Source organism: Thalassophryne amazonica, chromosome 3, assembly GCF_902500255.1.
Source record: "Thalassophryne amazonica chromosome 3, fThaAma1.1, whole genome shotgun sequence".
Taxonomy (NCBI): Eukaryota; Metazoa; Chordata; class Actinopteri; order Batrachoidiformes; family Batrachoididae; genus Thalassophryne; species Thalassophryne amazonica.
Genome location: NC_047105.1, coordinates 87,711 through 103,736, shown reverse-complemented (window position 1 = coordinate 103,736; position 16,026 = coordinate 87,711). Strand labels below are relative to the sequence as shown.

General features: G+C 44.2%; 1 protein-coding gene across 1 annotated transcript in view; it reads left to right on the top strand.

The window, feature by feature from the left end:
- pltp (phospholipid transfer protein) overlaps nt 1-16,026 on the top strand; it is a gene marked incomplete at its 3' end in the record, with an annotated part of 232,039 nt that overhangs the window by 130,789 nt on the left and 85,224 nt on the right. The window contains exon 9 of the mRNA XM_034167241.1: nt 3,319-3,378. Coding sequence (XP_034023132.1) covers nt 3,319-3,378 — 60 coding nt within the window. The remainder of the gene's footprint in view (nt 1-3,318; nt 3,379-16,026) is intronic.

Here is a 16,026-nt window from a genome sequence, read left to right as displayed (position 1 = left end):
GTGAGTAAAGGGAGGAGGGTGCCATCTAGTGCCCGCACCTGCAATGGCGAAGGAAGCGCCACCAGAGGGAGCCCTACCTCCCTTGCCCATCTGCTGTCTAGCAGATTCCCTTCTGACCCCGTGTCCACCAGTGCTCGGGCTTGAAGGGTTAAATCCCCGCTCAGGATTGTGACTGGGAGTTGTGTGGCAATTTGTGTGTGTCTTACTTGAATGTTTTGACCCCCCCTTAGCCCAGTCTCTAAGGGCGAGTGTTGTCGTTTTGGCCGTTTGGGGCAGTTTCTCTGTGTGTGCTCAGTTGAGCTGCAGAGAAAACACTCTCCACGGATCAGCCTCCCCATTTTAGCCCTGTGCATTTCCCTAACAACGTCAGCAGGGGGAGCTGTTGCCCCACAAAGCGCTGCGGCTGTGGAGCGTGGGGAGGGCGGCCCCTTTTCGAACCCGGAAGGGAGAGGGGCGGCGCGTATCCGGTCACGTCCTTGGCCCGCTCCCGACGGCGTTCCTCCAACCGATTGTCTAACCGTATAACGAGATCGATAAGCCCATCTAAATCCCGCGGTTCCTCCTTAGCTACCAGCTGCTCCTTCAGAACCAACGACAGTCCGTTTATGAAGGCGGCGCGGAGCGCAACGTTATTCCAGCCGGACCTCGCAGCCGCGATGCGGAAGTTGACTGCATAAGCGGCTGCGCTCTCGCGTCCCTGTCTCATTGACAGCAGCACTGTTGAAGCGGTCTCTCCTCTGTTAGGGTGATCAAACACTGTTCTGAACTCCCCCACAAACCCAGTGTATGCTGATAACAACCGTGAGTTCTGTTCCCAGAGCGCCGTAGCCCAGGCACGTGCTTTACCCCGAAGCAGAGCAATCACATAAGCTATTTTACTAGCATCTGACGCATACATGACGGGACGTTGTGCGAAGACGAGCGAACACTGCATAAGAAAGTCCGCGCACGTCTCCACACAACCTCCGTAGAGCTCAGGAGGGCTTATGTATGCTTCAGGGGATGGTGGGAGGGGTTGTTGAACCACCACTGGAACATTTATATCCTGCACAGGGTCGGCAGGAGGACGAGCTGCAGCAGCGCCCTGAGCGCTCGCCGCCATCTGTGCAGAGAGAGCCTCCACCCTGTGGTTCAGGAGGATGTTTTGCTCAGTCATTTGATCCAACCGAGCCGTAAAGGCGGTGAGAATGTGCTGCAGCTCACCAATCACGTCTCCTGCAGACGCCTGCGCTCCCTGCTCTCCCATTGGTCGTTCAACAGCCGGGTGACGCCCCTCGGAGTCCATGACACTGGCCGAGATATCCTGTTGGGAAAGTGTAGTGACACGGACCCACAACAGGGGGCGCAAATGAACGGTCAATAGATGAGCCAAAATATAACAATTTAATGTTGTGAATGTGCACAACGAACATACAGACAATCTCAGAATATCACAACAGTCAATACACAAAGGTGACGTGTGGGCAGGCTCGAGGATAGAAGACGTCTGTCCTGAGGAGAGCCGGAACCACACGATTTCCGCCGCCCCAGAACCTGGTGAATACTGGAGCCGCCAAGTCCCGAATTCCCAGGTGATCACCGTCCCCGACTGTCGGATCTGGTACTGCTGGCGAAGAACAAAGACAGTCAAGTGTGGGTGTGTGTACACCTAGTAACAATAACGGTGGGAATGCCACCTCCACCTTACACTCAGCGCGTTGCAGCGGTTTCAGCTGAAAAGGAGCGCCGTCTTGCACAGCCTCCTCAAAAATGACCGGTTCTCCTGCAAACACTCACAATAAACAGATTTACAAAAGGCTGAGGATATTACCTCCAATGAAGTATAATATCTCGGCAACGAGGTGGAGATGACGTCTGGTCTTTATGGAGTGAGATGATGTTGAGTAGATGGGTGACAGCTGTCAAGAGGTAATGAGCGACAGCTGTCACCCCCGGCTGTGTCCATGGTGGCAGCGCCCTCTCGTGCCTGAAGCCCGCACTTCAGGCAGAGCGCCCACTGGTGGTGGGCCAGCAGTACCTCCTCTTCTGGCGGCCCACACAACACGCAGTCTCTGTATTTCTTTTTCTTTTTTATTTTTTTGATAACTCTAACATCCGAGGGGGCGAGGTTGATGACGTGAGGGGGCATCATCCCCAAACGCCCCCTCGTGGTGCTGGGTCCGCTTTGCCATTTGGAGTGTGAGAGAGTGAGACACAGAGGACACACAGCACTTCTGGACGTGAAAATGGAGAAAGCTAACTGAGTTACCTTAACGATCAAGACAAAATGGATTATTTCAGTGTAGTCACTTGGATTTAAACAGGTAGGAACATTTAAAGCTTCCATGAGAGCTAGAGTTTCCTGATTTAATTTAGACGCTGTGCACAATTTTTCAGTGAAGTAAATTATTGTCTGAGTGGTTAAAACACTCGGTTAAATCTACTGAAATCTGATCGTACACATCTCATCACCTGTTTGATTTATTTTTTGCTGTGGAGATGAAAAAGCACCATGATATATACATCATGAGATATGTCATCATGTGATTTGGCGCTATATAAATAAAATTGCTTTGATTTTTGATTTTGATTTGATATTGAGGTCAAGAGGCAAATGACAAAAGGACAGGACAAAAACAGACACAGACAGCTGATTTATTCTTTATTTGTGAGGAAATCAAACATTTTATTGAAATGGGTGGTCCTACGAATGTATATTTGGTGAGTTTGCAAACACCCACCCCCCTTTAGGTAAAATTTCACATGAAACACTCAGGGTGCTCAGATGTGGTAATATACATACATAATAAATTGATTTGTAAAGCACTTTCAATCAAAGTGCTATATAGCGCTATATAAATAAAATTGATTGATTGATTCAAAGTGCTGCACAACAAACAATTCAAAATAAGCAAATTAAGAGCAAATATCACTCACTGAAACAGACAGCCCATAAGCCAACACGAGCTCTAAGTATATCTAAGTATGTCCACGTTGATGTGATGGTCGAGACACAAACTGTGTAAGATTAAGAGACTCAACAATGTTTAAAAGTCATAACAGATATGAGTATTAAAATCTGTTACGATCATAATCTCTCATAATTCAGGATAAAAGTGAATAAAAAGTCAGCAAATTCATCCTTACACATGCACACATATACATATGTATGTACATGTGTGTGTTCTGTTGCCATGTTTTTAAGTATTTTTCTTTTTTTCCTGGCCCCACCCACCTTGTGTCTCCTCTTTCTGTCCTACTGTCTTCTTTGTCCTTGTTGCTCTCTTTTAATCCTTTTCCTCCTCTTTCCTCTCACTGTTTCCCTCCTTGCTCCTACAGATGCCGAAAGATTTGGAGATGTTGTTGAGAACTACCTACTTTGGCGCCATAATGATGTTGGTTCGTAGAAACACAGTTATCCACAAGAAACAAAGGGATACTGCTATTAATCTGTCAGTGAAAACATCACTGTGCACTTTCAGTTATTTCTTTAAGGACATATGTACAGTGTTTATTTTTTAGTATTTGTTGTCTGTGTTTTAAGAGAAATCATACATGGGGGACATGAGTCTCCATGTGATCTGGTTTCCTTCTCTGTTCTACTCCACCATGAAGCTGTGACTGGTGATAAACAGTCAAAAAATGCTCAAAGTGCAGGTCATAGTCAGGACTCAATAAAACCTCTGAATCAAAATAATTCTAAAGAAATATAGACACATGAGAAATGAAAATGGAAAGAAAGCCCCATCAAAATGGGTCAAACAAATGACAACGAAGGCAAAATGTCTGATAAGAGCAATGAAGCAGAACATGTAGGGTTATGACAAATCTTAAATTTATTAGCCTGGGGTTATAAATGATGAACTTTTACCTAAAACTCACAAAAATGACTTTGGTTTAGCCAGACCTTGAAAAAACCTCCCGCACCCAAGACAGTTTCATATTTCACATTAAAACACCTCGCGGCTCAAACACTCGTGTTAATAAATTTGCTGCTAAGATATTTGTCTGTTTTGCAAGTAGAACAAACCTCCTCCATCAACCTTACAGCTCTCTCAGCTACTGTGAGTAGAGAAGCATTTCACAGCTTTGGGACACTTAAGTTTGGATATTGCTGACAGCAGGACTTCATAGTCCGTCTCTGAATAGTGTTGGTTAGAAAACCAGGCCCGCGACCATGTAGCTGCAATGAAATCGCAAGTTACCTTCAGCTGTTCTCGCCACTTTGCAAGAAGGAAAAATGCAATAAGTGCTAAAATTCCTCATGAGTTATACCTGGCATTGTAAAGTGGTGGCAGCTTGTGCCATTTGATGTGAGGCCATTTTTCCTCCATTTTGTAAAACTTGTATGCTTCACAAAGCTCAAAAAGGAATTTAAAATCATGTCTCCAGCCAAGGTTCTCATATTCTGGTATCACTTCTGTGCCCATTTATGCATTTTGCAAATCATCATACTGTTCCAAAATCTCATCAATAAACTCGTAGTTAATATGAGATGACCGTATAGGAAAAAAGAAGTCCAACACGTCACAGAACAAGATCAAGAATGTGGTGCTGGCAGCCGATGTACGAGGTCTGTTAGAAAAGTATCCGACCTTTTTATTTTTTTCAAAAATCATATGGATTTGAATCACGTGTGATTGCATCAGACAAGCTTGAACCTTCGTGTGCATGCATGAGTTTTTTCACGCCTGTCGGTTGCGCCATTCGCCTGTGAGCAGGCTTTGAGTGAGGAGTGGTCCACCCCTCTCGTCGATTTTTTTCATTGTTTAGGAATGGCTCAGAGACTGCCGCTTTGCTTGATCAAAATTTTTTCAGAAACTGTGAGGGACATCAAAGTGGACACCATTCGAGAAATTTAGATGGTTTTCGGTGAAAATTTTATGGGCTTCAGAGAGATTAAGGAGTGTTACTGTTGCTTTAAGGACGGCCCACAGCGGCTGGTGGTGCGCCGCGCTCCACAGCCGCGATCGACAGGCTGAACGACCATTTCATTTCTAAACGGATGGCTCTGTGGATCTGTGACCATCGTGTGCAATTTCTCTGGTTATCACAAGAGCTGGACATCAACCATTTTCCGGCAGATTTCACTTTTAACAAGAGATTTTGTCATGGAAAGCTGCACGGAGGCTTCGCGTGTCACAATGGATTCGCTGCTGGAGCGAGACAAAACCACCCCCGTTTTGGTCTCACAGGACGGCTTTGAGATGTTCAGACAGCTGTCAGTGGTTTTTCCATCGAGTGATTATCCGAGAAATTGTGGATGTGCCTGGACATGCCAGAACATGTCCTGTGAGGCTTCATCACGGCGTTGCTTTGCGCCATGCGGCTCCGCCGCGACGCCTCTGCCGCGACGCCTCTGCCGCGACGCCTCTGCCGCGACGCCTCTGCCGCGACGCCTCTGCCGCGACGCCTCCGCTCCTCTTTCCATGACAAAAACTCCTGTAACAGTGGAATGTGCCGTTCATTTCTAAACTGGACGCTGTGTTTTATCCGGGACATCGTCTGACTAGCACAGGAATTGTGAAAAGATGTGGACATCAGCACTTTTTCGGCACGTGCGGAGGAATTCCGTGTGTCTTCCGCGCGAATTCCCGCGCAAAGCAACGCCGTGATGAAGCCTCACAGGACATGTTCTGGCATGTCCAGGCTCATCCACAATTTCTCGGATAGTCACACGAGTGAAAAACCACCGACAGCTGTCTGAACGCCATCTCAAATCCGTCCTGTGAGACCAAAACGGAGGTGGTTTTGTCTCGCTTCATCTGCGAATCCATCGTGACCATGACAAAATCTCTTGTTAAAAGTGAAGTCTGGGGAGGACTTCCGGGTCACGAATGGAGTAGACGCTCGTCGCTCGCGCTCCCGCAACATCTCCATGTAAATTAATATTTAACAAGGACTGTGTGCTTACATAGCAGCGTTCGCCTTTACTACCAATCTACTACTGCCCGAAGTCCAAATGGCGTCGAAGTCAGCCAGGAAAGACGGGAAAAAAGACGACGAGTCGGCGGGTGCTAACATGGCGGCCCTGGCTAAGCTACTGGAGGAGCATAAAGCAGCCCTCTCCGCTGAGTTTAAAATGGCCATGATCTCCCTCAAAACTAAGCTAGACTGTGTTCAAACAACCATCTCCGACCACGGACAGAGACTGACTTCCCTGGAAGCTGAAGCGAACCAAGTTAGTGACAAGCTGGAGGACATGGAGGCTAGGATCGGTGCTCTGGAGCAGGGCTACAACAAGCTAAAGGCTAAGGCTATCGACCTCGAATCCCGCAGCCGACGCAACAACATACGGATAGCGGGAGTGCCTGAGTCTGTGGAGGGCACGCAGCCCGCTGCCTTTTTTTCAAAGCTTCTGCTTGAAATCCTTGGTGAAGGGGTTCTGAGCTCACCTCCGGAATTAGACCGAGCCTACAGAGCGCCGACTGCCAAGCGCTCCGGGGACAAACCACGGCTGGTGATTGCATGAGTTCACAACTACAGGCTTAAAGAACTGATCGTCCAGGAGGCCCGCAAAAGGAGAGGGAAGCTGTTCTACGAGGGGAAACCGGTGGCAATTTTTGAGGACTACTGTCCGGAAATTATGGAGCAGCGCACAGCATACCGAGAGGTGATGTCGGCACTTTACCAGCAGGGTTTCAAGCCATCGCTGCTGTACCAGGCCAAATTGAGAATCACAACCAAAGACGGTGGGAGGAAACGCCTCGCCTTTGTGAAGGACATTCTGGCATCACAGCGCTAAATCCACAGTGATGTACGGTAACTGTGTGACACCTGTTCGACACGACATGTTACGCTGATGCTCTGACCCAAAGATGGTGCGATTGACAGCTAATTGTAGCGCCACTGCGCAGCATATCGGACAGCACACGTGGTTTCCAGCTGGGTGCCTTTATCGTCGATATTCCCCCCCCCCTTTTTTTTATCATTATAAAATAATAATTAAAAATATTAATTAAAATATTAATTATTAATTATAAATAAATCAATATTAATAAACAATTAATAATAATAACTCTAATTAGGGGTCTTCATCTTGGTAGCACCAGCCTATCTAACTTCAAGGACTGGCCACGTCACGTGGCTCCCAGCATGGTGCTCACATCACCCCCCCCCCTTTTTTATCATTATAAAATAATAATTAAAAATATGAATTAAAATATTAATTATTAATTATAAATAAATCAATATTAATAAACAATTAATAATAATAACTCTAATTAGGGGTCTTCATCTTGGTAGCACCAGCCTATCTAACTCCAAGGACTGGCCACGTCACGTGGCTCCCAGCATGGTGCTCACATCACCCCTCCCCCCCCCTTTTTTTTTTTTTACATTAAATAGGTCTCCTTATTTGGGCAGCGCTCGCCTACCCTGTATCAAAAACTGAACATGTCACGTGGCTTCCAACTGAGCGCTCCCACCGACCCCCACCCTTTTTATTTATTTATTTTTTCATCTATTTATTTATTTATTTTTTATTTTAGAATAAAAATTAATAATAATAACTCTAATAAGGGTTCTTCACCTTGGTCATACCAGCCTACTCAACCCCAAGGACTGGCCATGTTACGTGGCTCCCAGCCAGGTGCTCCCATTACCCTTCCCCTCCCCCCCCTTTTTTTTCCTATTAAGTACCTTGTTTGTAGTAGCACTTGTCTACTGTATACCAAAAACAACGTTCCTGCTTATGTTGGCCTGATTTATGACACCTCATCATGCTTATTCAGCTGGCAACTGAGTTCTGGACCTCTCTGTCTGCAAGCCATTGGCCAAGGTCTACGGGGCAAGTTGCGCCACAGGAGACATACGGCTTACAGCCCCAGCGGCTATCACGGTTTCTTATCGTTAACATTCTCTTCAACATGTTAAATATTGATTAAATTTCAATCCAGGGAGAAGGAGTAGGTACACAGGGAAGTATATGCATGGAGTAGTGCATGGGAGAAGTATGCAGCTGCAGTTCGAGTCAGCTGCTTTTTGAGTAGTGGTAAGAAGGTCTGTTCTTTGTTCTTTGGATGTTATGGGTAGGGTTAGAGGGGGGGAGAGGGTTCTGTTTCTTGCAGCAAGCACACGTGCAGGTCTATCTATTTCTTCTTATCTTCTGTGTGTCGATACATGCATGTGCATATGTGTATGTATATGCATATATATAGTTTTTCTTCCTTTCCTTTACTCACTTAAATGGTAATGGCTAGACAAGTTAATTTGGTGAGCTGGAATGTCAGGGGTCTGAACCATGTAGTTAAGAGGAAAAAGGTGCTAACCCATCTCAAACAATTAAAGGCAGAAATTGTGTTTCTGCAGGAAACTCACCTGCAGTCATCTGAGCACTCTAAGTTATTTTCCAAATGGACAGGGCAGTGTTTTCATTCTACCTTCCAGGCTAATGCAAGGGGGGTGGCCATTCTCATGTCTAGGGATGTACTGTACTCACATCATAGCTGACAGAGATGGCAGGTTCTTAAATGTCTCTGGGAAATTCTTTGATACCAGTGTTGTCCTAGTTAACATTTATGCTCCAAATGTGGATGATTTTACCTTCTTTGAAAAAACTTATTCCAAGCTTCCAGAGTTAGACTCATGCTACCTAATCATGGGCGGGGACTTCAATTGCTGGATGGACCCAGTACTAGATCGCTCCTCTTCCAAGCCAGTTATGAGGACTAAGTCAGCCTCGTACATACAATCGTTTTTGTCAGAGGGCGGAATCTCCGATGTTTGGCGCCATCTTCATCCTGATGATAGTATGCCCCTGCATATTCCTTTTTCTCCCCCGTGCACAATACATTTACCAGGATAGATCATTTTTTGTGGATGACAAAATTGCTCCCCAAGTCAGCTCATGTGACTATCAGAGTATAGTCATCTCCGACCATGCTCCTCTGACAATGTTAATGAATTTCCCCGGAATCCCAAACCCCTCAAGACATTGGCAATTTAATTCTACACTACTCTCAGATGATAGCTTTATCAAGTTTATGGAGGAACAGATCTCTCTATTTCTTGAAACTAATAATACTCCTGGCATATCTGCACTCTCAGTCTGGGAAGCACTCAAAGCCTATTTGAGAGGCCAAATTATCTCATATACAGCAAACTTGAAAAGAAAATCCCGGAAAGACCAATCAGACCTCCTATCTGAAATCCACAACACTGACAAGGAGTACTCAAAATACCAAACTCCTGAGCTTTATAACAAAAAGACTGAACTCAAAACCAGATTTGACCTCTTGACAACCTACCAAACACAAAACATTCTCCTGAAAACCAATTGCACACTGTATGAACACAGAGAGAAATCGGGGAAACTACTCGCTAACTTGCTAAGGGGACGCAGAGCCAAACAACACATATCGGCCATCTGCTCTGAAAATGGGGAAATGACTTCCAACCCCAATGAGATCAACACTACGTTTAGAAATTTTTATTCCAGTCTATATTCCTCTGAATTTGATGGAGATGAGACTAGTATTAGTACTTTTCTTGACTCACTACCTATTCCCTCTGTTCCCGTAGACCTTATGGAGAAGCTAGAGGGTCCTATATCACAAGCAGAAATAACCCAAGCCATCTACTGGTGGTTGGCTCTCACTGCGGTATTGTATCACTTCCTGTTCCGGAGCACAGCGGTGTTTTTCTGTATCTGTTAGCTGTTTAATCTGCGCAGTTAGATTGATCTAGTTATCTAGATTACGATTTGTTTCCCAGTGTAATCTTTACGTGCCTTAACTAAAGCACTCCTTCTGCTGAATCACCTCTAAATTATTTACACATTATTCACTTTGCGTGTTTTTAGGAATCCGCTAGCTTAGCGTAGCTACTAGCTCTTAGCCGATTTAGCATGGCGGCTTCTCCTGTCTCTCCCGCACTTTTCTGCTCTGGGTGTGAAATGTTTAGTTATTCCTCGGCCTCCTTTAGCAGTAATGGTACTTGTAATAAGTGTAGCTTATTCGTAGCTTTGGAGGCCAGGCTGTGCGAATTGGAGACTCGGCTCCGCACCGTGGAAAATTCTACAGCTAGCCAGGCCCCTGTAGTCGGTGCGGACCAAGGTAGCTTAGCCGCCGTTAGTTCCCCCCTGGCAGATCCCGAGCAGCCGGGAAAGCAGGCTGACTGGGTGACTGTGAGGAGGAAGCGTAGCCCTAAACAGAAGCCCCGTGTACACCGCCAAACCCGTTCACATTTCTAACCGTTTTTTCCCCACTCGACGACACACCCGCCGAGGATCAAACTCTGGTTATTGGCGACTCTGTTTTGAGAAATGTGAAGTTAGCGACACCAGCAACCATAGTCAATTGTCTTCCGGGGGCCAGAGCAGGCGACATTGAAGGAAATTTGAAACTGCTGGTTAAGGCTAAGCGTAAATTTGGTAAGATTGTAATTCACGTCGGCAGTAATGACACCCGGTTACGCCAATCGGAGGTCACTAAAATTAACATTAAATCGGTGTGTAACTTTGCAAAAACAATGTCGGACTCTGTAGTTTTCTCTGGGCCCCTCCCCAATCAGACCAGGAGTGACATGTTTAGCCGCATGTTCTCCTTGAATTGCTGGCTGTCTGAGTGGTGTCCAAAAAATGAGGTGGGCTTCATAGATAATTGGCAAAGCTTCTGGGGAAAACCTGGTCTTGTTAGGAGAGACGGCATCCATCCCACTTTGGATGGAGCAGCTCTCATTTCTAGAAATCTGGCTAATTTTCTTAAATCCTCCAAACCGTGACTATCCAGGGTTGGGACCAGGAAGCAGAGTTGTAGTCTTACACACCTCTCTGCAGCTTCACTCCCCCTGCCATCCCCTCATTACCCCATCCCCGTAGAGACGGTGCCTGCTCCCAGACTACCAATAACCAGCAAAAATCTATTTAAGCATAAAATTCAAAAAGAAAAAATAATATAGCACCTTCAACTGCACCACAGACTAAAACAGTTAAATGTGGTCTATTAAACATTAGGTCTCTCTCTTCTAAGTCCCTGTTGGTAAATGATATAATAATTGATCAACATATTGATTTATTCTGCCTAACAGAAACCTGGTTACAGCAGGATGAATATGTTAGTTTAAATGAGTCAACACCCCCGAGTCACACTAACTGTCAGAATGCTCGTAGCACGGGCCGGGGCGGTGGATTAGCAGCAATCTTCCATTCCAGCTTATTAATTAATCAAAAACCCAGACAGAGCTTTAATTCATTTGAAAGCTTGTCTCTTAGTCTTGTCCATCCAAATTGGAAGTCCCAAAAACCAGTTTTATTTGTTATTATCTATCGTCCACCTGGTCGTTACTGTGAGTTTCTCTGTGAATTTTCAGACCTTTTGTCTGACTTAGTGCTTAGCTCAGATAAGATAATTATAGTGGGCGATTTTAACATCCACACAGATGCTGAGAATGACAGCCTCAACACTGCATTTAATCTATTATTAGACTCTATTGGCTTTGCTCAAAAAGTAAATGAGTCCACCCACCACTTTAATCATATCTTAGATCTTGTTTTGACTTATGGTATGGAAATAGAAGACTTAACAGTATTCCCTGAAAACTCCCTTCTGTCTGATCATTTTTTAATAACATTTACATTTACTCTGATGGACTACCCAGCAGTAGGGAATAAGTTTCATTACACTAGAAGTCTTTCAGAAAGCGCTGTAACTAGGTTTAAGGATATGATTCCTTCTTTATGTTCTCTAATGCCATATAACAACACAGTGCAGAATAGCTACCTAAACTCTGTAAGGGAGATAGAGTATCTCGTCAATAGTTTTACATCCTCATTGAAGACAGCTTTGGATGCTGTAGCTCCTCTGAAAAAGAGAGCTTTAAATCAGAAGTGTCTGACTCCATGGTATAACTCTCAAACTCGTAGCTTAAAGCAGATAACCCGTAAGTTGGAGAGGAAATGGCGTCTCACTAATTTAGAAGATCTTCACTTAGCCTGGAAAAAGAGTCTGTTGCTCTATAAAAAAGCCCTCCGTAAAGCTAGGACATCTTTCTACTCATCACTAATTGAAGAAAATAAGAACAACCCCAGGTTTCTTTTCAGCACTGTAGCCAGGCTGACAAAGAGTCAGAGCTCTATTGAGCTGAGTATTCCATTAACTTTAACTAGTAATGAGTTCATGACTTTCTTTGCTAACAAAATTTTAACTATTAGAGAAAAAATTACTCATAACCATCCCAAAGACGTATCGTTATCTTTGGCTGCTTTCAGTGATGCCGGTATTTGGTTAGACTCTTTCTCTCCGATTGTTCTGTCTGAGTTATTTTCATTAGTTACTTCATCCAAACCATCAACATGTTTATTAGACCCCATTCCTACCAGGCTGCTCAAGGAAGCCCTACCATTATTTAATGCTTCGATCTTAAATATGATCAATCTATCTTTGTTAGTTGGCTATGTACCACAGGCTTTTAAGGTGGCAGTAATTAAACCATTACTTAAAAAGCCATCACTTGACCCAGCTATCTTAGCTAATTATAGGCCAATCTCCAACCTTCCTTTTCTCTCAAAAATTCTTGAAAGGGTAGTTGTAAAACAGCTAACTGATCATCTGCAGAGGAATGGTCTATTTGAAGAGTTTCAGTCAGGTTTTAGAATTCATCATAGTACAGAAACAGCATTAGTGAAGGTACAAATGATCTTCTTATGGCCTCGGACAGTGGACTCATCTCTGTGCTTGTTCTGTTAGACCTCAGTGCTGCTTTTGATACTGTTGACCATAAAATTTTATTACAGAGATTAGAGCATGCCATAGGTATTAAAGGCACTGCGCTGCGGTGGTTTGAATCATATTTGTCTAATAGATTACAATTTGTTCATGTAAATGGGGAATCTTCTTCACAGACTAAAGTTAATTATGGAGTTCCACAAGGTTCTGTGCTAGGACCAATTTTATTCACTTTATACATGCTTCCCTTAGGCAGTATTATTAGACGGTATTGCTTAAATTTTCATTGTTACGCAGATGATACCCAGCTTTATCTATCCATGAAGCCAGAGGACACACACCAATTAGCTAAACTGCAGGATTGTCTTACAGACATAAAGACATGGATGACCTCTAATTTCCTGCTTTTAAACTCAGATAAAACTGAAGTTATTGTACTTGGCCCCACAAATCTTAGAAACATGGTGTCTAACCAGATTCTTACTCTGGATGGCATTACCCTGACCTCTAGTAATACTGTGAGAAATCTTGGAGTCATTTTTGATCAGGATATGTCATTCAAAGCGCATATTAAACAAATATGTAGGACTGCTTTTTTGCATTTACGCAATATCTCTAAAATCAGAAAGGTCTTGTCTCAGAGTGATGCTGAAAAACTAATTCATGCATTTATTTCCTCTAGGCTGGACTATTGTAATTCATTATTATCAGGTTGTCCTGAAAAGCCTTCAGTTAATTCAAAATGCTGCAGCTAGAGTACTGACGGGGACTAGAAGGAGAGAGCATATCTCACCCATATTGGCCTCTCTTCATTGGCTTCCTGTTAATTCTAGAATAGAATTTAAAATTCTTCTTCTTACTTATAAGGTTTTGAATAATCAGGTCCCATCTTATCTTAGGGACCTCGTAGTACCATATCACCCCAATAGAGCGCTTCGCTCTCAGACTGCAGGCTTACTTGTAGTTCCTAGGGTTTGTAAGAGTAGAATAGGAGGCAGAGCCTTCAGCTTTCAGGCTCCTCTCCTGTGGAACCAGCTCCCAATTCAGATCAGGGAGACAGACACCCTCTCTACTTTTAAGATTAGGCTTAAAACTTTCCTTTTTGCTAAAGCTTATAGTTAGGGCTGCATCAGGTGACCCTGAACCATCCCTTAGTTATGCTGCTATAGACGTAGACTGCTGGGGGGTTCCCATAATGCACTGTTTCTTTCTCTTTTTGCTCTGTATGCACCACTCTGCATTTAATCATTAGTGATCGATCTCTGCTCCCCTCCACAGCATGTCTTTTTCCTGGTTCTCTCCCTCAGCCCCAACCAGTCCCAGCAGAAGACTGCCCCTCCCTGAGCCTGGTTCTGCTGGAGGTTTCTTCCTGTTAAAAGGGAGTTTTTCCTTCCCACTGTAGCCAAGTGCTTGCTCACAGGGGGTCGTTTTGACCGTTGGGGTTTTACATAATTATTGTATGGCCTTGCCTTACAATATAAAGCGCCTTGGGGCAACTGTTTGTTGTGATTTGGCGCTATATAAATAAAATTGATTGATTGATTGATGTGTGTGCCTTAGCTGTATTTCTTTGGGGGGGGAGCAGGTTCAGTGTCCTACCTCTATCTTAATAAGATTAAGTGGAGTTGTCATACGCTCCTACATAGGTGTTTGCATAACACTTGGAAGGGTAGAGCACTTAACTGTACTTTCCATACCGGTACCTGCCTAATACTGGGAAGATGTGTTCGGTTGTTGCTATTATTGTTTTTATATTTGTACTATTCAATTCCAAGGTGCATTTGCTGTGTTTTTTTTTTTTCTTCTCCATGTGTGTGGGTACATGTATATACATGTATGTATATGTATGTATATATGTGGGTGCATGTATGTATACATGTGAATACATTCGCGTTGGAAATTTAATAAAAAGATTTTGAAAGAAAAAGTGAAGTCTGCTGGAAAATGGTTGATGTCCAGCTCTTGTGATAACCAGAGAAATTGCACACGATGGTCCGGGATCCATACAGCCATCCGTTTAGAAATGAAATGGTCGCTCAGCCTGTCGATCGCGGCTCAGAGCGCGGCACGCCCCACAGCTGCTGTGGGCCGTCCTTAAAGCGACAGTAACACTCCTTAATCTCTCTGAAGAAATTTTTCACCGAAAACCATCTGAATTTCTCGAATGGTGTCCACTTTGATGTCCCTCAGAGTTTCTGAAAAAATTTTGATCAAGCAAAGCGGCAGTCTCTGAGCCATTCCTAAACAATGAAAAAAAGACGAGAGGGGTGGACCACTCCTCACTCAAAGCCTGCTCACAGGCGAATGACGCAACCGACAGGCGTGAAAAAACTCATGCATGCGCACGAAGGTTCAAGCTTGTCTGATGCAATCACATGTGATTCAAATCCATATGGTTTTTGAAAAAAATAAAAAGGTCGGATACTTTTCTAATAGACCTCGTATTGAGGTTCATTGAGTCCCTTGTGTTGAAATGTTCTCTGAAGCCTGGCTACAACACCATTTTTGTGACCAGTATTGACTGCTGCTGTGTTAGAGATGATCATCTGAATACTGTTCCATGCATTGTACTCATCAAGCAGGTCCTATCTTGGTATATAGATGTCTGCAGTGGTTCCACTGTCACAAGCCAAAATGCCACGTTGTAATGTTCTTCTATCATTTTTCAAGTACACAACTTGCTACTCCTTATTGTCAGTTTTCTTACCATCAAAATGCAAACAACACTTCTCTTCAGAGATCAGTTCCATGAGGCGGTTCTTAACTTGTTCTGAATCTCTGATTGTTCGACGCCAGACAACAGACTGTGATGGTGTTGGGACACTAACTCCATCTTCAGCCAGACTTTGAAGCACCTGTGATGCTTTTCTAGTTGACAAAGAGTGTTTAGACACCAGTTTGGCAGCAGACTTTGTTGAGTGGCATGTTCATGTTGATCTATAAATGGACTGCATTTATATAAATGGTAAATGGACTGCATTTATATTGCGCTTTTCCATCTGCATCAGACGCTCAAAGCACTTTACAATTATGCCTCACATTCACCCCGATGTCAGGGTGCTTCCATACAAGGCGCTCACTACACACCGGGAGTAATAGGGGATTAAAGGCCTTGCCCAAGGGCCCTTAGTGATTTTCCAGTCAGGTGGGGATTTGAAACCATGATCTTCTGGACTCAAGCCCAACACCTTAGCCCAGGGGTGGCCAAGTTCGGTCCTCGAGAGCCACCTTCCTGACACTCTTAGTTGTCTCCCTGCTCCAACACATCTGAATCCAATGAAAGACTCCTTAACAGACTTTTAATGAGTCTTTCATTGGATTCAGGTGTGTTGGATCAGGGAGACAAGTAAGAGTGTCAGGAAGGTGGCTCTCAAGGACCGAA